Source organism: Pocillopora damicornis, chromosome 1 (assembly GCF_964200805.1).
Source record: "Pocillopora damicornis chromosome 1, jaPocDami1.2, whole genome shotgun sequence".
Classification (NCBI taxonomy): domain Eukaryota; kingdom Metazoa; phylum Cnidaria; class Anthozoa; order Scleractinia; family Pocilloporidae; genus Pocillopora; species Pocillopora damicornis.
In genome coordinates, this window is record NC_142670.1 from 40865442 (window position 1) to 40888990 (window position 23549).

The following is a 23549-nucleotide window of genomic DNA, read 5'->3' on the forward strand; positions in this document are numbered from 1 at the left end:
ATACACACCAAAAGGAACATGACGGGAGTCATAGGTAACGTGTTTATAAAAAAACAGGAAGAAAATAAAATTATGCGATAAAGCAGGTAAGAATCTTTATGATGTTACTTTGTTAAGGCATGTAAATTATACTCACAACTTTAATAATAAGAATTTAGAAGACTTTAAAGTAATCATCTTAAAATGGTTTTAAGTTGAACATTTTAATGGATTTTAACGGCAGATGGGAACAAATTGATCAATTACGACAATCAAAGTGTTCTCAGATGTTCTTGATATGAACTGTTTTCGCTCAGTAATTATGTCTACCTTTCATTAATTTGGACTAAGATGACTGAATTATTTTTTTCTACCTTAAAGTTTGTATCTGGTGACGACTTCGCTTTGGCGCATTCTAATAGTCTAGTATTACACATGATATTGTTGGATAAACTAATAAATCCATCAACCTTAGGACAAAAAAACTTTTCGAACGTTCTTACTGTCAGGAAAAAAATATATTTCTTTCAGCTTAAAGATATTATAACGTAGGTGTTGGAAAAGGTAATGAGATGTGCATAGCAGTTTAGCACCCTCCTCACGAATTGTAATTTCAGGCTTGAGATATATCTATGATATTTCATATATATCATGTCAAGTAGCCGATAAAAGAATAATTGTAAGTATCTATATAAGCCACAGATCGTTAACCTCAGCCTTTTAGTCTATTTGTAAGTTTTTTAAAAAAATTTTTTATCGTGGCTAATGGAATTGTTATGTTTCTTCCTGTTCGTTCTCTATTGCTTTGGGCCTTCTATCGACATTATGTCATTGGCAATGTAGACACAAATCTTAGGGATAACTTACTTTTGGTTGTAGAGTACAGTAATTATTAATTTAACTATGGCCACTGCATCAGACGCTGCATAAGTCAATCCATCTAAGTGCCAATCGGTGTCTCTGACCTGAGTTTTTCACCTCGTAAAAAAAGCGTTACAAACAGAATATCACAGTTATCACAGCTAGAAAAAAAATAATACTAGTCTTAGTTCAAATGACTTCCATTCTCACTATACTACTTTGTTTGTATGGCCTTTGGGGTCTGTTTCCATTTGATGCTAAAGCTGTTTTTTAACGATATTACTGAAGTGACCTGGACGCCCATTGAGAACTTAACAAATGCTTTGTACTTTATTTTGACCATTGTACCTCCGTCATTGCCGTGAGTATCACAATAAGTCACAAATTTAACTCAAATAATTTGTTTTCAAAGAATTCCTAACACTAGAGTCTTAACTTAATCTTCCCAAAGCCAACTTCTGAGAATATTTCGTCTCGATGGCCATTTTAGGAACAGGATATTCGAAACGAAATTTTTAAAATGAGTTTCTCGTCTCCCTGGAAACTATTGGTGCCACTGCTGTTTGCATGCATTTACGCTAGTCTCTTCAATTTTAAGCTTTTATGATAGACCTAAAATAGAAACAGCAGGATGGTAACCACGACTAATCCGATCATCGAGGATATACAGCCAAAAAGAGGTAGTATACAAGAGGTTTTGTTATCCATCGTTTCCAATTATTCGCTTGCCTGACATGTGCTTTTTATTGATAAACTAGATGCTTGTTCTAGGTGTCAAGTGCAGATAAATTACTCCTTTGGGTATATGGCCGAATTAGACTGTCAGTATAATTGAACTCAGAACCCTTCAGAAGAATATTTTTCTGATTTTCGAGCTCTTGCTTTTTATTGATGAGTTTGTCCCTTTTTTCAGACGATTTTCCTGAGGTCTTAAATACATACATCTTTTCTCTTTTTTTCAATAAACAGCATTTTAACACTTTTGAAACTGAAAATTTGATTGCTTAAATTGCTCTGACTGGATCTGTCTCAGCCAAATAACGTTGCGGGTGTAAAAAGTAATGTCAAATAAATTTAGACTCCGACAAGGTAAAACTCGGAATATAAAAGGTTTTTTTTTCGATGAGGGATTGTAGGCAAAAAAAAGACAAAGATGAAAAGTCAGTAACTGGATTCTTGTGGGAAACTTAGGTACATAGTAAGAATACAATCAATTCCTGCTTGGGATTCATGGCTTATTTAAAATTGCATATCAATTAATAAATAATCACTTGAAAAGCAATTCTAATAAGCTCCAAACCAAAACAAGGAAATCTGCATAACAAGGAGAAAATTTAACACTCAAATTCTATAACATTAATCATGTTTCTGATGCTAGGTAAAACAATTTTTGTCTTACAGAATGACTTGAAGAAAGATAGTCGGGAAATTAAAGATATTTCTATTTTAATGGGATTTGCAGGAAGTAAGTGCAAAGTAAAGATAGATTTTGAGAGCATGGTATTCAAAAAGCTGTCAATTCTATTATCGCGGTTGTTTTTTTGGTTTTGTCTTTTTTAGATCCGGATATGTGTGCAACACTGTAAAGAATTAGGATTTCTTATGTTTCTCGATATTAGTTCATTTTTCATGATGTTACAAAAATACCAACTAATAACTGAACGAATTCAATAGAGAGTTCATGATATTAACACTGAATCTAAATTATAACCTGCGTTAATGTTGGCAAATAATCAAAGTGACCATTTTTTAAGGCTGAGTCCTCGCAATTAGAATCTGAGGAAATCTTTTTAAGTTTATGGATTCACTGTTGTGAATTTACAATTCTTACCCGCCAGCTCATGAAGTAGCTGCGTGTTTCTGGTTATTATTGCAAGGTTTTATTTTCCTTTCACCCTCAACTCGTGGCCCGCTGACGACTATTAGCGGTCACGTGAGATTATTTGTGAATACTCATACCACATACCGTTAGGCAACCAGTTACCAAATGAAATAATAAATATTTAACAAGAGTAATTTAATTGCAAATAGATTTCAAAAGAAACTATCAAATAGTTTCTGAAATCATTGCTATGAGAATGAGTACCTGAACAAAATATGAATTGATTTTGGAAAGTTCTCATCTTACAAAATATCCGAGTTGTTATTCATTAAGGATAAAATTATGGTGTAGGATTATTTTTGGTGCATCCTGCATGTAGACTTAGTCAAAATAATGCATATTCTTGCCAGCTCTGTTTTGTCAAAATTGGTTAACAGAAATATGTACTTTCATATTCGCAAGATGTCAGTTTTTGTAAAGCGTTCGCTGCAAGCAAATAGAAAGAAATGTAATTTTTACAGAATTTGACGACGCACATTTTGCGTGGTAACATTTTCATATGGCGTATAAAAAATTTGCTGACTCGTATTTTTCTATTTTTAAAGTATTTTTCTTCCAAATTTGAAATGCTAAATAGCATAGAACCTTACCGAGGCTTATTGTTACGCAGTTGTTAAGATAAATTGGCTCCGTGGTTTGAAATATAGTGGGTGGTATATTCGTTCTGAAAGATTCTATGACTTAAGGGACCTAGCAAATCTTGATTCTTTTCAGTGTTATTTACACGAGATTTTTGTAGATCACAGAGCTCCTAATGTTTGAATATGATCCAGTAACAAAACAGGTAAGTTATATTAATAAAGTTTTTTTTTACGTTGTATCGAATTAATTTGAGTATGTAAAATGCTACTGCGTCAGTAGAGACGTGTCAAATTTATGTTTTTAAAAGGCATCTTAAAGCAGAATTTTGGCCAACTCCACTTTTACTTCCTCACTTCTGCTTAGCGCTGCTTTGCCTTCATTAGCTTAGAATTTACAGATTCACTACATGTGACTGAAAAGAGAAACTGTCTTTAAGTAATCAAGAGAAAAATAATTTGAGGAAGGTATAATATAGATATTACAATTGATTGTGTTTTACCAAACAATAATACAATTCATCTGCTTGAAGAAAAGTAAGAAGAGTTAGAAATTTCAGCTGCTTTGATAAGTAAATTCTACACAACTCGAATTCAGGCGGGTCTTCGCCTCTTTGCCTTAGTTGTAACTGAAATTTAATAAAAAGGTTTGTACTTAAGTGTTCAGAAAAAGAAATGCTGCCGAGTTAACCAAAGTCTCTGTCAGTCTAAAATATCAACAATTACCTTATCAAATCAATTTTCGTCTTCGATACCGTTCAACTTGATTTCCAAAATATTTGTGGTACATCCAATCCATGAAAAACTGAGAAATGGTGCAACAGAAGTGGGATATAAACAATGTTCTTCTCTCGCCGTTTGCATGTGTTAGCGGCCAACTACTGAGGATGAACTGGACTCAAACCGCAAGTCAAATAGGACGTGTTACTGTGGTTGATAAATGTACATGTACCACAAAATATTACATAGAAATGAACATTTATCTCATTAACCTGTGCTAATATACTTTTTTGCAGATAATAAGATGGAAAGAACAGCCATAGGTATAGTGCTGGTTTTCATTCTCCCATTTGTGCCCAGGCTATCTACGACACTCAGAAAATTTACATGCGGTAAGCGAAAAATGGGCAGTTTGTTTCCACCCCAAAACCACATACTTTTTCATTATTTTTTTTTTTGGAGGGTACGGTAACGAATCCTGCATTTGGAAGGTCTTGCCGTATTTACAGCCCTAAATCATTCGGGATCTTTCAGAAAGAATTTCGTCAAGTTTAAAAAACATAAATATGTTATTTACCGGCTAAGGGTCGATCCGTATGGTAAAAAAACTGTGACCTCGGTCTTGAAAATGCTGCCCTCGGTGACAGATTTTTCACCATACGGACCTCCCAGCCGGCAAATAACATATATTTATTCATCTTAGAGGAGAATTTTTCTTTCCAAGTTTCTTTCTTTCTCTCTGACCTTCCTTTTTTCTTTTTCGTAATTCAGGTTTAGTTAATGGTTATCCTGAAGAGTATGACGCTTTGACTTTGGCTGGAAACAAAACGAACAAACTAAATAATGTATCAGTAATCTTCAAACAGTTCAATATCTCAGACAAGATAAATCTATTCAGTAAAGGTAATGTTGTACCTAATTACAAGATAGTAGAAAAATAAGTGTAACATCTTTTTTTCTGCTGAAGAGGCTAGAGTCCATTCTTTGACCAAAAAGGTGTATTAAACGTATTAAATTATATACTACTTTTGGTTGTAATTGAAGCCTTCGATAAGTTTCAAACTCCCAACAAAAACAAGCGTCAAAACTTTCGAAACCTTAAACTAAAATCTGAAAAGTATCCTCGTCAATTTCAATATCAAGTCAATAGTCTCTGAATATGATTGGGTAATCGAGTCGCAATCTGATTGTGAAGAAGTTATTTTTCAATTTTACCAAACCAAAGAAAATTGTTTTGTTATCCTCAATACTTTAGGTAATCCTGTTCTTGTATCGTGGTAATTTTATTAAACCATCTTAAATATCAGTTGAACTTTTCAAGCTGTATCAACAAAAAAGTTATTTCTATCATAGCTTCATTACTTCGTGATGAAAACGTTATTGCGCTCGTAGAAGGAAGTGAAGACAAGATCTCCACGTGCGCATTGTCTACAGTGACTGGAATTCCGCTTATTCGTCTCCATGATAACAAAGTCTCTGACCAGTGTGAAAAAGTGATTCAGATGTCAGCTGGATACAAAGACATTGCAACGGCCACGCTCGCTTTGATAAACATGTTTCACTGGGAAAGTATTGCAGTTTTATTTGATGGTAAACAAAACTTTTGTCGTTCGCGCTGACTAGCATGAGACAGACGAACTTCTTAAAATGTTCAAACTTTTCTGTTGATTGTCTTAACTACATTTTTAAGCATGAGCACATAATTACATGTATGAATCTTCTTGTCTGTTTCAGAGGATTACTCCTACAAAGCAGCTTTCTTCACCACCATAACAAAGAGATTAAATCTCGCTATAAAGTTAGTTCATTTTTCCACGGAGGCTAATAATGAAAATGCAGTATTCAACGCGATGGATGAAATTTACAACCTGGAAGCAGAAGTCATTTTACTTTACATCAAAAAAGAGAACATTGAGATAATACTTAATCAGGTGCTATTCTAATTTTACTGTCTTTGGTTTCTATGTGCCATTTCAATGAACTTTTTTCCTGTCTGATAATGAATAATTTAGGAATGCTAAGAGCTGACTCCTCGTCCCTTGGCCTCTGATTAATGAAGACTTTTTTTAAACGAAAAAGTACACTCAAAGAAATGATTACTTCACAGCCAATTAATGTGATTGTTAAATTATATGTCTGCTGTGTCTTTTCCTTCATTCAAGTATGAATCGATGCATCTCGTTATTGTTCAAACGCTCACATCGACAACAAACCTCTTTTTCTTTTTCAGCAAAGAACTTGTCAATGCACAAATGTGTACAAGTGGATACTTCAAGGAGAGGTTATTCAATTAATAAATTTTTCGCCACCAAAGAATCTAAGAAAGGGAAAGGTTCTCTCGTGTATATCAAATGCCAACTTACTGATGTCCTTATAAAGACCAGAAAAAATCGTTCAACCATAAATTCCACGTAAGCTAGTTTGAGCTTAACTGCTCATATTATGGTACAAAAATGTTAATTCCTTCGCTACTGTTTTGGCTGACTGTTTTTTCAATTTTGCTGTTATTTGTGGATCTCAGATACCATTACACCTGACCTCTGAAGGGAATAACATTGTTTTTGCATTAAAACTTCCCTCCTACTATGAAGAAGAAAATGTCGTCAAAGGCAATAATACTCACACCACGGTAAGTCAGGCAAATCAGAGAGCCCTAATACATATAGACGATAGTAAATAGCCATTCTGAGATGCGAAATTTCTCTTGAGGGTTGAAAAATGTTAAATATTTTTCAGCATGAAAAGAGTCGAGAAATTTCGTATCAACTGGAGGCCATGTAAAATATTCTATTTATTATATAAAGATCAATGAAATACTAAATCATTTCACCTTAATTTTTTTTAAAGTAGAACAACTAAACCATAGTATAACCAGTGATATAACTTAAACATCTTCACTTGTGAAAATACTATGTTTTCGCACGAATGCTCACTTGGTATTTCATTGATATCTATATAATAAATACAATTATCCAACTTCTCCATAAGATTTTGTAATGGCCTTAAAGACGCCGTTCAGTTCAGCTTTTTCAGGACTTTACCAATCCTGGAGCAACCTTAATTAGCCACCCAACGGATAATAACCTGTTTCAAGAAATAAGTCTAACCCTTTTTTAATTCTTTCTCAAATCTGATAACCGCTTCGAGAAAGTGAGCGTGGATCTAATCAAAACCTCTTGGTATATGAAAATACACTCAGAGACTTCTTATTACTTATGTCATGACCCCTTTAACATTTTACCATTTTGCCCTAAGGACCAAGATGCACTCCTGCAGGACACATCCCAAATTATCCATCAGGCTCTCAGCAGGGAAGAGTGTTTGTCAGTAAATAGCTCCTCCTTTGGTTTTAACGAAGCACATAAAATGTTGAGTTGCTTGAAAAACGTAAGCTATCATATGATTCTCTTATCATTTCTACCTTGATTAAAATGATCCTAATTGTACTTTTTTTGATCGAAAAATTTTGATGTTGTGTGTCACTTTATTTCAATTGCAAACAGGTCAAATTTAAAGGCAAAACAGGACCTGTTTATTTTGATGAGTACGGGGAGAGAAGAGGAATTAGATTAGAAATTTTGAATCTTCAAAATGATTCTTTGACAACGGTAGGTAAAATCGTTATCACCTTGATAATCATTCTAATTGCGATCAAATTAGTGTTATTGAAAAGATTAACAGCTTTGAAACCTCAGACCACAGAGGGCTACGTGGCAAACTTGATAGTTATCTTTTTATCAGATGTCATGAATTTTCAGAAAAAAGATTGCATTGAACGGGTCTGACGAAGATTAAATCCCTATCTATTTGACGAGTCTAGGTATAGCCATTTTGAAATGATTAGAGATAACTGATCTTTAGATAGGGACATGGAATTCATCTCATGGTGCCGTGGTTTTTGGGAATGTGTTACGTAATGATGGAAACCCATTGAGCGGAAGGAGACTGGAAGGGAAAAAGCTTAGGGTCGTTGTGGTAGAGGTAAGTATGTCCATGACAAAGTATATGTAAATTTTTTTTACAGACCTTAACTGTGGAATCTACCATAAACGAGACCCCAGTGTAAGGATGAATGACGCTTTATTTAATTTAAGCGAAAGATATAAATTAAGAAGAAAGAAAGTAATGTATAACGTTTCCAAAAGCAAAGAAGCGAAGTAAGAGATGACTGTAAGGAGGAATGGACCGAGGAGAAAGGAAAGCACTACCATGGTTCACAATTTTTGAAGCTATGATGCAAAAATAGCAAAAAAAAACCTTTATGCATTACGCAGCAAAAATTGAAACACTTGCTAAAAAAAGTAGAACGCTGATACTAACGAATGGGTCAGACAGATAATAGTAATACTCGAAAATCAAACAAATTAGCTGAACAAGAAGAAATAAAAATGCGTTTTGATCATACAGTATCTGTTTACTTTAATTTTGAAACAGAATGCACCGTTTATAATGAAGAATGAGGACGGCACTATTCCACATTATAAGGGATACTGCATCGACCTTCTCGATGAACTGGCCAAGAATCTCAAGTTTACCTATGAGATCTATCTCTCCCCAGACGGGATGTATGGTGCTGAGTTGGAGAATGGAACATGGAACGGTATGATTGGCGAGTTAGTTGGTAAGGTAATTATCTAACCTCTGCTGCCTAATATATTTCAAATACGCGCTACTGGTAAATGTAAGTTAATATTATTTCTTTCACTCCATCGTAAGGCCCACACCAACAGAGCTCACAATTACATGAAATAAGTAACATTTAGACCTACGGTTGATATACAACTTAGATAGGAATCCATCCAGGTGGGCTGCAATTGTAGAAATTGCAGAAAAAACGCCTGAAAAAAAAAAGGCTACGCCGGAATTTGGCCGTGTCTCTTGACTGTTCACAGGTATGGTCTACGAATACAAAACGATGACTTTTCATTGATTTTGACCTCATGAGTTAAGATGTGGATTCCACAGTGCTCTGGCAACTGGCAGGTCACCACTCTCTTTCATGAATACAAACAAAAGTCATCTCAAATTAAGATTACAAAAAAATATGATGCAGTCATTTGTCTTTCTCTTAAGCGTGCTGACATCGCCGTTGCATCACTTACCGTAACTGAAAGTCGAGAGAAAATTGTGGACTTCAGCGTTCCTTACATGTACTACTCAAGAGAAATACTGGTCAAGAAATCACCTCACAGTGGAAAAGTTGATTTGCTTCAGTTCATGAATCCTTTTGACATTCAGGTCTGGTTGGCTACTCTCGCCAGCCTGATCATCATCTCTGTTGCTGTATTTGTGATAAATTACTTCAGTCCTTATGGGTGCAAAGACGAAAATGGCCGAGGAACATCAGAAGAGTTTAACTTCTTCAACAGTGTGTGGTTTGCTTTAGCCTGCATGCTGCAGCAAGGAGGAGATAACACACCGAAAAGCTCATCAGGTGGAAGCTTACATACTAAAAACCACCCGTAGTAATAAAAGGTCACGCATGCTAAGTGAGGAGAGCCAATCCGGCATTTTAGGTCAGGAATCCAATTTTTCACCAGAAATTAAAAGAAGTGTTTGGGTTCAATATGACTCTTCATGATTTCAACAGAACTCTCCTTTTTTTGGGCTCCAAAATGAAATAAAGTTTGTATACTTTTCCTTTCACTCGATATTCTTACAGCCCATTGATCGAATTCATTATAGGATCGAGGCCACTCGAGCTTGTTCAGATAGTAAAAAATTATTGGGCACGGGTATTATATGAAGATATCTCATGATATCTTCAACAAAGCAATCCTTTTTTTGCTCAATATCCTCCTTAGGTCGGATTCTAACTGGATGCTACTGGTTCTGCATACTCATAATGATCTCAACATACACTGCCAACCTGGCTGCTTTTCTTGTTGTGAAAGATAATGATAATCCGATTAATAATCTAGAGGACATCATAAGGTCCACCTATCAAGTAGCTGTCATTGAGTCAGGAAGTACTTATGAGGCATTCAGGACAAGTCAGTATGTAACGCATGAAAAGATTTGGAATAGAATGGTAACAGCGGGGAGTTTTGTCCAGAGCACAGCGGAAGGAATTCAAATGGTGCGAGACAGAGACCAGTTTGTGTTTATTTCTGATGGGCCTGTTCTTAAACACGCCGCACAACAGCCGCCTTGTGACGTCACCACAGGTCAGTGGAGATGAGAAACGCACAGAGAACCATTTACCATTTCTCTAAACAGTCCTGATTTCTTCATTAAGTTAAAATAACTTTTCTCTAACCTATGTTAACCAGTTGTCATCTTTTGATCCCATCCTGGCAAACCCTGACACCCTCCACCGATTGAAAAATCCTTAAGTTTAAATTCGTTCTGATTTGTTTTGGTCTCAGTTCCAGGCCTGAGTACGGCCCTCGGACTTGCGTTTGCTTTTCAAGCAAATAGTACAGATGTTGATGACGTCACATTGGCTATTCTACATCTTCACGAAAACGAATTCCTTGACAGTTTAAAAAGGGAATGGTGGGAATACAAAGATGAATGTCCTAAAAAGCAGGATACAAGTAAGAATTTCAATTCCTTCTGCACGAGAGTAGCTTTAAATATCCAAATTATGTTAGTTCTCCATCATCCAACATACTATCTGGTTCTTAGGTTTTGGCCCAGTAAGTTTTCGCGAATCCGATAAACCATCATTATTTCTTCATTTTTCACTTTATAAAACTCTGTAGTTGGAGCTCCTTCCACAATATGTTTTCTTTCTTTCAGCTTTGACTCGAAAGCGAATTGATCTCAGAAGCATGCTGGGAGTGTATGTCGTTATGAGTGTCGGATTAATTTTAGCATTGATGGCGCTGACTGCAGAGATCTTTTGGACAAGAATGAAAGAGCGCAAGATAATAACCCAAAGGTTGGTCAGAGTTATTGGAACAAAACAAGACTCTGCTTGGCAGAATGATATCAACTATACATGCATGATCTGCTTAAGAATTTAACGAGGATATGAAAACATAATCATTTGTGGTCAGCACCTAATTTTGCGGTTTTACACTTGTCGTCTTGCTCTTCCTGGTAAAAAGAGAAGTTCCTCTCTTCGATAAGTAAAAGTTGTTAATATTTTTCCCTCGTCCTTTTTTCCTTTTCCAGACCAGAAGATCGTTCCATTGAAGTCAACCAAATCGCACATCCTGATTAGTCTAAGCCGACCAATCAAAGCCTGCACGTGGCTTAGTTTCAAGGAGAGTGAATGAATAAGCAAACCATTTCAAGGCAAGGATCGTGACAAATACATGATGTCATCAAAGCAGTTGTGAAGTGTGCTTCACCATACAACCTCCCTGAGCACCTTGGCTTTTTTTCTTTTCAGTCAGTTTGCCTTGTTTTTCTCGCAAATTGTTTTCTCAATATGCTTCTGTCGTTTTGGGCTTAATTTTCGTCAAATTGTGGCTCATAGTCCAGAAAACATTTTAAATAAATTCAGTGGACATACTATTTTACCATAAGTCTTCACTATTCTTAAAGTTTGCGAAAGTTGCTAAATCAGGCGCCAAATTTTAAAGTCAATTATGTAGACGAAAACAATTTAAAAAATAAACAGATTCAGTTTTTAATAGTGCTTTTAGCTGTCTTTATTGTTAGTTTCAATCACTCGTGATATCATATTTGGATAAGTTTCATCTCGTTTTTTTTCTTCAATTTTAAACTGCCAAAGTTAGATTGTACCACTCCAAACCTCACAATTAGAATATAACGTGATAGAGTTATTAGATCTCAACAGATAATCATTAAACTGGCATCACAGTCCAAGTCTGAAAGCTAACAAAATCACGCAGTTATGTACAAAGCAGGACGACGATAGCGTAGCTATAGCTCGAAACGTCAGATTTCCAAACATCAATAAGATAGTAACAATCTTCATCAACGTCAAGTTGAACTAACCTTTGATCCAAACTCCTAATTTAATTTTCTACCCCAACCCACCTTGAGATTTATAATAGGAATAACTTTCATTTAAAGTAGAGGCAACAACAAAAAACATGTGTACAATTATGTTATCTCAGAAGGTCCTGGGCGAATTTTCACTGAACGAAGTTTCGTCCTGTGGAAATAATCAAAGAAAAATGTAAGAATTAAATCAGTTTGTTTTTCAACAGCGTTAAAAACAGCATAACTTGTGCATCCAACTCATCTTCTTAGCTGATCTTTGCTGCAATCATTATCAAACACACAGTAAAACGTAACTTTGAGCAACCAAAGCAATCTTGCCCGTTCAGGAAAAACATCGACCACGAGTTCAGATGTCCTAGAATGACTCCATACAAACCTGTGCAGCTTGTCTACCAGCGCTTGTTTAGCTTTTCTCTTCCAGTAAAGTTCCGCCACAAGTGTCATGAATGCTATGATCATTCCAACAGCTAAAACAATGTACACACCCAGCATACTCATAATACCAATTCTTTTTCGAGACAAAGCTAAAATAAAAATAAGGAAACATGATTGGTACAAACTGAATATCATATAGCGCAGCGGATTTTGTACGTTGACCCGTCAGCTTTCATTATGGTTTTGTATAGGATTGCACGCGCGGGGCCGTATTGGCCACTTTCTCAACATCCCAACATTGAGTGTGCAATACTAAAGCTGTATTGTTTCATCCGGCAACAGTCAATCTTATGTCTCATAAACTACTTTAAACAGTTGACACTTGTCATGTCAGCTTAAGGATTAAAAAGTACTGATGAACGCTTCTCGCTTTGAAGTTAACCCTGACGTCACAGACAATACACATCATTAATCATATTATGACGTTACAGATAACTACAATAACCCAGGAGTCTTTCTCCGTTGTTAACCAGAATTATGAACTCCTAGCATTATTGCTTCAATTTACTTAAGACGAACGTCTTAAGTAAAAAAAAGGTTTGAAAACGAAGCAAGCTATGGTGGAAGTGGCTCCAAGGAGGTCCGTCATGTCGCTTATTACTGAAAGATCAAACAGACAACAAAGACCTGCGATAGCTTCCCATTTAACAACTGAATCTGTTTTGGAAGAATCGTTGATATGTTTAATATGCAGTACAGGACAACTGGAGATTAAAGACGGGGACACTGCACAAAGCAAAGCCGAGACCTGCAATTTGTGTAAAGAACACGGCTACGACGGAAACAGACAGGAAAAAGAGTTTTTCTGCATATTTTGCTATGAAAAACGAAGATGCAAAAAGGAAAAAGCAAGAGCAAATCTTAAACGGCGAAATACCTTGGTGGAAGAAAGTGTTCATGGGGCCGAAGGATCGTTGAAGAAAATGAAAATCTGCGGTGACACACAAGCTCGGAGCAAAATGGGAGCAGGTCAATCATAATGTCCATGATGATGACGATGATATCACTAAAGGTTATTTTATGATCATGCAACAATTTCCTGCTTATTTAACGGAAATAGACTGCTGACAGTCATCATCGAGGCAACAAATCATTCTAAGGACTTACTACAGGTATCTGAAGAAAGCACTTCAAAAAAAATTTTACATACACGTTTCTTCTTCGACTGGACATTTATTCGTACTATCCCACCACTTCCTTTGCAAGCTGGTGAGAAAATCGTTCTCATGCAGACGCAAAATGGCCAGAGTAAAGTCATTTACGTGTGGATCATTAGCTTGGAAGGCCAGTGCAAGTCCTTTCGACGTGCTTAGACCTGGAACTGAAACAAAAATAAACCTAAGCTGTTACTCATTGTGATTATTTATTAATCAAATGATCAAATCAAATATCGGTCTTTTTGATAAATATTTCAGTTAAGCTGATACCAAAATGACAAGTCTTGGGTACGAATAACAGGATTTTTGGAATAAGCTTATCTAATCGTTTCTTTTGTTATAAATTTAACATAAATTTGGAAAGAATAGCACCACTCCACTTTAAGCGGCGAGTTTTTAGGGAGACGATTTGCGTCAAGTTATAAATCTCATTACCAGGTAGCTTCCATTAATTAAGCTTAAGTATTTACCAACTTGCAGGTCACAGGGTTTTTTGTTGGCGATATGTTGAAGAAACGGCCCGTCAGTGATAAACGCGAACTCATCTTTCTCTCTCACCCACTCAACACCTTGCGCTGTATTTTCAGCAAGGGTACCCTCCGATTTTATTTTGTGCCAGATTTTTTTATGTGTTTCGTAGCCGCTCGTCTCGAAGAACTCTGAAGTGCTGGATGAGTCGAGTATTCCCACCGAATACGATGATTTCACGATGTCCTCTAGGTTATTAATCGGATGTTCGGCGTTCTTTACAGTGAAGAAAGCGGCCAAATTGGCAGTGTATGTTGAGACCCAGATTAATATGCAAAACCAATAGCAACCAGCAAGGATACGACCTTAAGAAATAAGCAGCATCATCACAAATTATTACAGCATGAAATTATTATGACTCAAGGGAGATAATAAACACTAACAAGCGAGAAACTCTGGCCGGTAAAGTATACTTCCCCACCTGATAGGCTCTTTGGTGTATTATCTCCTCCTTGCTGCAACATACAGGCCAAGGCGAACCATACACTGTTGAAGAAACTAAACTCCTCTGATGTTCCTCGGCCATTTTCATCTTTGAATCCATAAGGACTGTAGTAATTTATTACAAACACAGCAATAGAGATGACCACGAGGGTAGCTAAGGTAGCGAACCAAACTTGATTATCAAACGGATTCATGAACTGCAGCAGGTCATAATTTTCCTTGGATGATGTTTTTTTCAATAGTATATCTTCAGTGTAATACATGTAAGGTACGCTGAAGTCTACTACCTTCTCTCGACGTTCTGTTACAGTGAGCGCTGCAACGATTATATCGGCGCGCTTTGAACAAAGTAGAATAGCTAGTTAGAATTGCAATATTTCCTCAGTTTCCTTATACAAAGTCTTTCTTTTAAGCGATAAGCCAGTTATTTCACCGCCATATTTCTGTGGATTATCAGAGAAACCTTACACTCTGTTCAGTAGCATACCCATGACCTTCTACCTATCCAGTTTAACAACACTTTCACTGATCAGTAAAATCTTCGTCACAAGAGAGTGACTTTACACAATGCTGAGGGTCAGCATCCTAACTATTATTTCTTTCTTATATCATTGTTTACTTAGTGAAAAGTATCATTTATGAAATCTTACCTCGTTTACAATCTCCTTCATCGTTCCACTCCAAGTTCCATCTTCATTTTCAGCACCATACTTGCCGTCAGGAGAGAGGTAGAGCTCATACGTAAATTTAAGGTTTCTTGCCAGCTCATTCAGAAGATCAATGCAGTATCCTTCGTAAGAAAATCCGCCGTTTTTATTTTTCACCCTCATCACAAAGGGAGTGTCCTAGGGTTAGAGAAACAGCGCCAGAACCTTTACAATAGAATTTCGACCTCTGGCATAGATTGATCTAATTTGCATTCGAGGATACCCCAAAGATCATGATTTGACACCAACATATTACTAATATTGTGACAGAAAAACGTCTCCAAATCAAATAACATTCAATCAAGCGTGAGGTCTTCTTGGTTTCTTGGTCTCCCATTCCACTGACACGACTTAATTTGTTAATCATATGAAAATAATGAATATAAATCAAATTCAGTCTGTTTCATTACCAGTAAACCAACAGCCCTCAGCTTTCTCCCCTCTAAGGTTGTTTTTGACAGTGGGTTATCCATGTTACGTAGGATATTTCCAGAAAACACGGCGCCCTTAGATGAATTCCAGGTACCTATCTAAAAAAGGGGAAAAAACAACGCAACAAAGACGATATAAGTGAACTTGGTCGAAGATCCTTTGATGGAATGAGTTGAAATCGTCTCCAAATGCCTTGAGATGCCTGAGCGATTTTGTTTGAAAATTGCTTCACCCAAGCGGCTCTGCTAATACATTCGGCCCTAACATCAAGGACGTTCAGGTCGCCTTTTATGTCGAGATCGCAAATTTTTTTTAAATGTGCCTGTTTCTTTTACGTTTTATAAAATCAGAAAGGGAAAGTTGAGATAAGTCTCAATCACCCAAAGCGTCAACTAAATTAATTAAATATTCGAATCATTTCAAACATCTCAAAACAAAGAAAAAGAAATTGGATCTAATTTGAAGCTTGAGATACCTACTTTCTTAAAAGAATTGTTACGAAGATTTAAAATTTCCAGTTCAACTCTTTTACGTTCCCCTTGCTCGTTAAATTGGAGAAATCCTGTAGTTCCATTGAGACTGACCTGTTTTGGAGATATGATAGAATAGATAAACTTCAGTTCGATGAATTAAGCTCTCCCTGGATTCTGAAAAGTAAATTGACATACTTCTCATGCTACTAAGATAGATTCTAAATTGTGCCATAGAAGTGACTGAGAAGACTAATAGAAACAATCCAAACAGTCTTTACCATCCTCAAGCATGTTAACATGGCTTTGGTTGCTTCAGGACCAATATCAGATCCGTTGATTGATGAACAAGGCTCTATATTTGCTGCTTTGTTGATGGTCTGGACTGCATCATAACTAACTGCCGCCAATTGCTGTCGTGATAGGAAAGTTAACGATATTAGTTTCTTCGTTACGTTTGGGAAGGAGGACAGATACGAATGACCTACGAAAACTGAATGTCGTTCAACCCGTAACGAGAGACCCGCTCTATACTCCGAACCTAACGAGTTTCTGCAAGACAATGGTCATTCCCTCTAATATTCAAGATCCTTTTTGTTGAAAACATGCTGATTTTCTTGTTTGCTTTTGTTTTTTTCTGTAGTATACATTCATTACATATGGATAAGCTGCTATTCTATTGTATTCTTGAGTCGTTCCTTATAGGATCTAGTAATAAAAGCAAATAAATGAGTAAGTTTTAAAGAACTGCGTCTGTAATCGTGAATATTACACTTAGCGAGGGATAAGACTATATGTGGGGTCCTGTCTGTCCATAGGAGCAGCAAGCAGAGATGAAATATACATTTACATATTAAACCTGCCTTGTCAACGGAACTGCTGGCCGAATAATTTCCAACTACATGCTTTAGAAGATCATTAACTGTGTGGTCATCGTACGACAGCTTCAAAGCTACCACAGCAAATTGGTAGCAGGTTAAATTCAAAGGCATTTGCACCTATAGAGTAATGAATAAAACCCCGTAAATTTAGGTTGATTTGACCGTGGCCACACGGTTTTCATTTAAAATCTGCCGCCAAATGCTGTTTGGATTTGAAGTAGTATATTGAACTGCAGGGCTTAAAATTCTATCTGCTACACTGAGTTGGGATCAGTTTACCCTTCTTGGTTACGTTGTCCTCCGCTATCTGTCTATTCAGTGTTTGATTTCAGTATTCATTGACTGTAAAATTTTGTATTGAAGTCTTAAAATTTCGTTTATCAAACCTGTCCTTGGATAATCCAAATATATGTCTTTCTGTGGTTGCAAGGCTTCTATGATAAAATAAAAGATGTTTTCAAAATTATAAAGCTCTCGCTTTGAAAATTATCCTCTGATAAATCACTTTGGTGAGTCAAAATGCATAGGGAAAGAAAGATATTCTTAAGAGAGTAAAATTTGAGAATTTTATAACCTGTTGTAGCATTAGCTGAATGTTTTTATTTTCCATGTAGAGTACAACAATTTCAGCATCAAAGTCCTTTACTTGCTCTACTGCTGATTGTATCGCTGCTGTTAGTCCTTCATCCTGTCCCTGCTCATAGAGTTGAACTAAATTCACAGTCAGCTGTAATTTTTGGGTGATGGCGACGAAAAAGCCAGCCTCGTGCACATGACGCTCTAAACAACAATACACACAAAAATGACAGTCACGAATTTATAACACTTAGAGACTGACAGGGCCATAAACTAGAATATTTGGTGAAAACACTATTTATACAGGTCGTAAGTAAAGAATTTGATGTTTAATAGCACCAGGAATATACGGTTGATCGTGATGAGAGTTTTTGCTCACGAGTTCACTATAATTTAGATTGTTCGTGCTTAAAACAACGGTGAATGAAGCCTCGTTTACCTTCATAAACAAGAACAATGTTTTTCCATCCAAAGGTATTCACTATGTCACGTGTTGCACGCGCATAGTCATTGTATCCCGCTGACATCTGTATTGCTTTTTCACAGTGGTCCAACGGTCCACTATCATGTCGGAGACGAATGAGAGGAATACCGGTTACCGTCGACAGTGCGCATGCGGACGTCGTTGCTTCACTTCCCTCAATAAGTGTAATGACGTTGCTTTCGAAAATCGTCGTGGCTGAAATAAATGAGTTTGCAAACATCGTATATCTTTGAATGAAAAAAATATCTTTAGAATAATCGGTAAGATTAACAAATAAAACTTTCTCCTACCTTGATTAAATAGGTTCAGAGCGTCTGAAGTGTTAAATTTCTTTAACACCACTGAGACATTACTTGAACTGGAGGCGTTGTTGAAGACTGAGTTCACTGCATGAAACTCATCTAAATGACCAACAATAAATCCTGTATAAATTGGATAAAAAAGAGGGTCTGCAAATGAGCTTCAGTTTATTGTGTTTTAAACACGTTCGATAACTGTTTAGAGATTGTTTTTAGAATTTTATGATGGTGTTCCTTTTATAACGATCTATATGGTATTACAATAAATTATTGTATATATAATCCTAGAGGATCGGTTGCTAAGAATACTTTATCTTATAGTTTGTTTTGTGGTAGATACAACTGACAATCCATGATGAGCTATAATGATAACTTACCGCAAGCGAAGTTCTTCTTTGTTGCATAAATCCTTTGCAGTAATGACACAATAACGACTACCTCAGAGAGAATGGCTCTTGTCTTCATCTTGGGGTTCTAGATAATCAGAGAATGAATAGATAAAAGTTAAACAAGGAGGTAAATACACAAATAAATAAACAGATGGATATGACCAATACCAAAACAATAGTTCAGTTAGAACACTTAAGACTAAAATCAGTAACAAAAAATTGATTAATAAAACAGATAAGAAATATTGTCTCTTTTCAAGTTTTGTAAAGGATTGCCTCTTGAATATTGCTATCCAGTGATTCGTCTTGAATATCTTTTGAGCAAGGAAGTAACAATTGAATTATATTCTACCTTTCGGGCCATAAATAGATTAACTTGGCCAGAAAATAATATGTATTTGGACGAATAAACCGCAAAAAACATTTCTTGGAAGATAAGCCAAAAGTAGATGAGGATTATTTCTTGAAAACACAAAAGTACTACTCCGTTAGGTACTCTGATTGTTACGACAAACCCCCGAGGAGAGCTGAAAGCTTATTTTTATCTCTGCCAGATTGTTCCAGATAATTACAAATGTCCATTTTTAAGTTAAGCAATAAAAAAAAAATTAAATTATCAGAATCTTGAAAGATGCAAAATTCCTTAAAATAAAGAAGTTTGTCATTCTAGTCTTTTTCTGCAGAAACAACGGGCATTTTAATAAGTTGAAGAAAACATCTTTCAAAGGTCTTCAGGGCAATAGAAATGTTTTGGTTCAAAATAAAAACAAAAAATTAATTAAAAAAAACAAAGCGTATCTAGCAAAATTGATATTTGCCGCCGGATTTCTTCGCACATCAATATTTTTTTATCCTTGTATATACTGAAAACATATGACAAACATAGAATTAGTGGAGTTCACGCCGTCTGAAATTTCATTCCATCTTAGCTAATTTTAATTTCGTCTAAGGCAATTATCGCCTGATGATGAATAATTAATTACAGCAAGAAATTATGTTTTCCTTGCACCATAAAAATGAGGGATAATGATAATGAATAAACTAAATAAATCATTCCCTGGTTAACTGAGAAAGTAAAATATTTTTCCGTTATGAGAGGAGGCTCCTTTGTCTGATTCTTGAGAGAAATGTTCCTTGTAAGTCTTCTTAAAATGTGTCGGTCTCAAATAAACGTTTGTCATGAAAATAGTCACAAGAACATGGTGGTATGTCCTCAAAATAAGAATTGCTAATTTTACGGTTTAGCTTCAAGTACGAGGGCAAATTTATCAAATAACATTGAAATCCGTAAAGTAATAAACACAGTAACTACAATGGTTGTTTTTCTTTGACATTGGCGGACAACACACACATTCCACACGCAGTTCTTTAAAACGACACTTTCATCTTTACAGAACGAGACAAAGGATGCAGTAGTTAAGTTCAGAGTTCGATATCTCTGCGACCCGTTAAAATGTCTGGAAATGAAAATGACGAAACTCTACACACTTTCAAGGATATTTTGATGACAAATTCCATGAAAACCTTTTTTTTTTGGAAATTATTGGAATAGACTCCATATCGTCCAAGACCGACGAAAATCCAATTTGCGAAGTTAATTTGAGATCCAAGGTATGAATTTCTGGTCAATCCAACCCCAGCGCTATCGGCACTATTTCAAAATCCATAAATCTGTTTAATTTGTCACAATTAATTCTCGCACTTTTCAAGTCTAAATCCATCGATCCGCAAAACTCTTCGTCCTGCCACCCCTCGGCAGCCATTGTAAAACACTTAAGATAACTTATTATTCAACAAATAAATCCACTTATGACTTACATCATTGAATTCAAACATAAAAACATACAAATTAACAAAACTGACCTGTTATCTTCATTAGGTTTATTGATCTCTTATTTATCGAACCCGATCTTCCGACAAAAATTTTGCGCCTTTCGTAGAGTTGAAAAACAAGTTTGACACAAATTAAATTTGAGCGCCGGGAATCTATATATAGAGACACCTGTCAGTTGAGTCTCAAGTGGAAATTGCAGATAAATTATTTAAGAGCCAGGTTGGGCATCTAACAACTTTCATGATAAATATTCAGAGGGTCGTTCAAAAACTTGTTATTTCACAGTTCGTTGATTCTCTTAAATTTTCCCCCCAAAATTTTTCGAGTTTGTATCGAATTTCGCCCAAGAGAAGAGTTACCCAACACTACAAAATTCAACACCAAAAATTGGAAGTTTTGCTGTGGGGAATTTCACAAGAACATTAGACTGGTGCTGAAAAACGTTAGATATGCAGAAATAGGAGACTGAACCATGATTGAAACCGTGAAAGTGTTTATCAGTCTCTACTTTAAGAGCACTACCAGCTCTAATTAACCTGCATGACTTTGTGTTCTCCGCAGCAAACACTATGAGGTATGTGAAACAGCTGATATCCTTTCTTTACCTCAAGCTTCAAAACATCAGATGCCAATACTTAACCCACTGACTATATTTCCTCTCTTCATTCAGTGGCAACGAACATAGGATTTGAAGGATATTCGCCAAATTCGTAAAAGCCCTCTAACGATTCTTTAAGTATTTTGTTGATAATTAACAAAAAGGTGCGCCACGCAAATACGCTATTTTGCTAATACTGGCGTGCAGATGAATGCTGGAATTGGCCGAGCCAGTATCAGGTCACTCAAGGGGCATGTTGGTTTTCCTTCGCAAAGGCACAATATTTAGAAAACTGTAGAAGTGTGGAAGACATTTCAAGAAATCCCAAAGTAGAGGACTTAAAAACATTTCTTAAAGAAAGGGATATTAATCTTTCTGGCGACAAGAAAAGCCAGGCCGAAAAAGTTTTTGGCGCGGTTACGTTAGGTTTGGAAACCCTACCTACGCGTGCTGAAGAAGAGGAAAGGAAGAGGCAAGGCAAAACCGAAAAATTGTCGTTAGAACACGGACTGATATAGCTACCATCCCCACAGAAACTTCAAACTGGTTAAGCGATTGGAAGCGAGAATTTCCCTGATACCACCGAGGAAAACGTTGAGAAATATTTAGCCGATAGAGCCCCAAAAGCACTCCTGAAAGGATCGTGTTTAGAGGAGTCGGGACAAGTCACTGATATCACAATATTAGTAATAATGTCCGGTACTGTTTTGTCCGTGGTAAGGTCATTCTGCAAGAACGCACAAATAATGCACCATACGAGCTTTAGGTGCTTCCTAACAAAGAAGGTACTGTTGTAACAGGAGAATGTTCGTGTGTAGCTGGATAAGTACACAAATTTTAGTTGAAGTTCATAAGCAAAATCTCTTTCGCTTTGCAAGGATCCCTATGTTTCTGCTATATATACATTAAGAATTTGCAAAAGGCTCTTGACAAACATTTCACTCATGATAATAGTGTTTAGAGCCTGCAGTTTGCAACATTTCATTCCCATCAACACAGTGACATGCTTCTGATAATTTGATTTGTTTTCTGAGGCATAGTTAAATCACAGGAAGGCCAAGAACAGACAATACTTTTTGTCTATATGAAGGCATTTATTTTGCTGCAGCTAATATGAACATATGCTGATAGCCATAAAAGAGATGCATAGTCATATGATTACAAATACATTGGACCATCTTAAAAACTATAGGCATGCACTTACTTCTCAAAGGCTTTTTTTTTTATTTCTTTAACAGGTTAGCTGGAGTGTGTAAACAAGTGGGGCACTTTTGTACCATATTTCTCTAGAAGTTAGAAAGGGAAACAACAAAACATGCACATGAAAACCTCAGGCCTGGGGGAGACCTTCAGCTTTGCCTAAGAAACGTTACTCTGCCAGCAGATTATCAAACATCCAAATAAAGAAAGCCCAAGCGCACAAAGGCAACTCCTTTGTCCCTCCCGTGCACTGTTACTAGGTCTGGATATGGATATATGCAACAGAAGAAAGACAGCCCATGATATTGGACCAGGATGAATTGAAACACCTAGCAGCTCTAACAAATGGTAGATGTGGTATCCTTCTTAATTCCGGCTATCCCAAGAGCCAGTCAGAGCCTGATATAGCAGGTAATTTAGTGTTACAATAACTGATATAAATGAGTTAGCTGGCGGAGAAACTGTTCAAGCGTTTGATGAGCCTTTGCCAATTTCAGATCAAGCTGCCATGATACATGCGCAGTGGCCAAATAGTTCAGTAGAGGTAAAAATAAGAAATTTCTTCAGGCAATTGTTTTTATCAAATGAACTGCAACAGCGAATTGCCTCTCTTACGAAATGGCTGTCTAAGACCCTGGAATAGAACAAATACAGAAAGGGTGTAATAACAGCTACCAAACTACAAGTAATCAGAAAATATGAGGATGACCTTCATGTAAAAAACTTAGAATCTGCCAAAAATCTTATGGTTGACATTCTTCATTACAAAACCACAGCACAAACCAAGGCAATGAGGTGGAGTTTTGCAAACGAACTTGTTGAAAGGGAACGATATAGAAAAGTAATGAGTGCTGCACATTCTAAATTTAACCTTGAGGAAACTGGTCTGGTAGTGTCATTTGACACACCCTACATTTGTTGCCAGTCCAGATGCATTGGTAAGATGCAACTGCTGTGGGGAGGGTATTGCTGAGTTCAATACAACATGGGCTCACAGGGAAAAGACGATTCGAGAATTTGCTGCGACCAATGGAACTTGTTTGGAAGTAAATGGAGAGGAAATCAAACTAAGTAGGAAATATTCCTATTACTACCAAATACAGATGTTACTTGGAGTCACCAAGAAATTGTTTATTGACATTTTTTTAGTGACTTCTGTGGAACACTATCAA

The 23549-nt window shown here is 36.3% G+C and overlaps 3 protein-coding genes and 1 pseudogene across 11 annotated transcripts in view; 2 read left to right on the plus strand and 2 right to left on the minus strand.

The window, feature by feature from the left end:
* The window catches only part of LOC113667951 (glutamate receptor 4), a 12143-nt gene extending 7987 nt beyond the window's left edge, over nt 1-4156 (minus strand). The window contains exons 1-2 of one of the 5 annotated variants that reach the window (XM_089197033.1): nt 2672-2764; nt 847-957 (exon numbers count right to left, since the gene is read on the minus strand). The gene's annotated coding sequence lies outside the window, so the exon portion shown is untranslated. Of the gene's footprint in view, nt 1-846; nt 1125-2671; nt 2774-4026 lie in introns of those variants that run through there. The other 4 variants (XM_089197043.1, XM_089197036.1, XM_089197051.1 and 1 more) reach the window with 4 other exon arrangements.
* LOC113667915 (glutamate receptor 2) lies at nt 1448-11606 on the plus strand. 4 transcript variants are annotated; one of them, XM_089197122.1, is made up of 18 exons: nt 1448-1520; nt 2242-2305; nt 3469-3506; nt 4317-4412; nt 4792-4923; nt 5374-5610; nt 5755-5951; nt 6251-6301; nt 6542-6649; nt 7276-7407; nt 7524-7628; nt 7882-8001; nt 8455-8646; nt 9094-9454; nt 9942-10187; nt 10389-10559; nt 10765-10906; nt 11143-11606. In XM_089197122.1, exons 4-18 carry the CDS (start codon nt 4325-4327, stop codon nt 11189-11191), a joined length of 2331 nt encoding a protein of 776 aa, XP_089053248.1. In that variant the 5' UTR covers nt 1448-1520; nt 2242-2305; nt 3469-3506; nt 4317-4324; the 3' UTR covers nt 11192-11606. The 4 variants fall into 4 exon arrangements, with proteins under 4 accessions (XP_089053248.1, XP_089053234.1, XP_089053240.1 ...); XM_089197108.1 differs by having other exon boundaries at nt 1449-1520; nt 3462-3506; nt 9825-10187; XM_089197114.1 differs by having other exon boundaries at nt 1449-1520; nt 9825-10187.
* LOC113667919 (glutamate receptor ionotropic, kainate 3) lies at nt 11600-20735 on the minus strand. 2 transcript variants are annotated; one of them, XR_016183842.1, is made up of 16 exons: nt 20609-20735; nt 18734-18830; nt 18348-18479; nt 18013-18252; nt 17572-17777; nt 17384-17431; nt 16980-17114; nt 16398-16529; nt 16126-16230; nt 15625-15744; nt 15158-15352; nt 14485-14845; nt 14006-14368; nt 13256-13699; nt 12320-12467; nt 11600-12094 (listed from the first exon to the last, which is right to left on the minus strand). XR_016183842.1 is itself a non-coding variant. In XM_027183780.2 (16 exons), the coding sequence occupies exons 2-16, from the start codon at nt 18819-18821 to the stop codon at nt 12043-12045; spliced, it is 2496 nt and encodes an 831-aa protein (XP_027039581.2). In that variant the 5' UTR covers nt 18822-18830; nt 20609-20735; the 3' UTR covers nt 11600-12042. The 2 variants fall into 2 exon arrangements, 1 of the variants encoding a protein (XP_027039581.2); XM_027183780.2 differs by having other exon boundaries at nt 13529-13699.
* LOC149053890 (uncharacterized) lies at nt 19945-22113 on the plus strand (annotated as a pseudogene).
* The last annotated feature ends 1436 nt before the right edge of the window (nt 22114-23549 follow it).

What these genes read in the sequence shown, in the direction of transcription:
- LOC113667919 (XM_027183780.2), bottom strand. Translation starts at nt 18,821, where the DNA reads ATGAAGACAAGAGCCATTCTCTCTGAGGTAGTCGTTATTGTGTCATTA. An exon ending in TCTGAACCTATTTAATCAAG is followed by an intron (nt 18,253 to 18,347) that starts GTAGGAGAAAGT and finishes CATTTATTTCAG; the next exon opens with CCACGACGATTTTCGAAAGC. An exon ending in TGTTAACATGCTTGAGGATG is followed by an intron (nt 16,231 to 16,397) that starts GTAAAGACTGTT and finishes TCTCCAAAACAG; the next exon opens with GTCAGTCTCAATGGAACTAC.
- LOC113667915 (XM_089197108.1), top strand. Translation starts at nt 4,325, where the DNA reads ATGGAAAGAACAGCCATAGGTATAGTGCTGGTTTTCATTCTCCCATTT. An exon ending in CACACCGAAAAGCTCATCAG is followed by an intron (nt 9,455 to 9,824) that starts GTGGAAGCTTAC and finishes TATCCTCCTTAG; the next exon opens with GTCGGATTCTAACTGGATGC. An exon ending in CGCAAGATAATAACCCAAAG is followed by an intron (nt 10,907 to 11,142) that starts GTTGGTCAGAGT and finishes TTCCTTTTCCAG; the next exon opens with ACCAGAAGATCGTTCCATTG.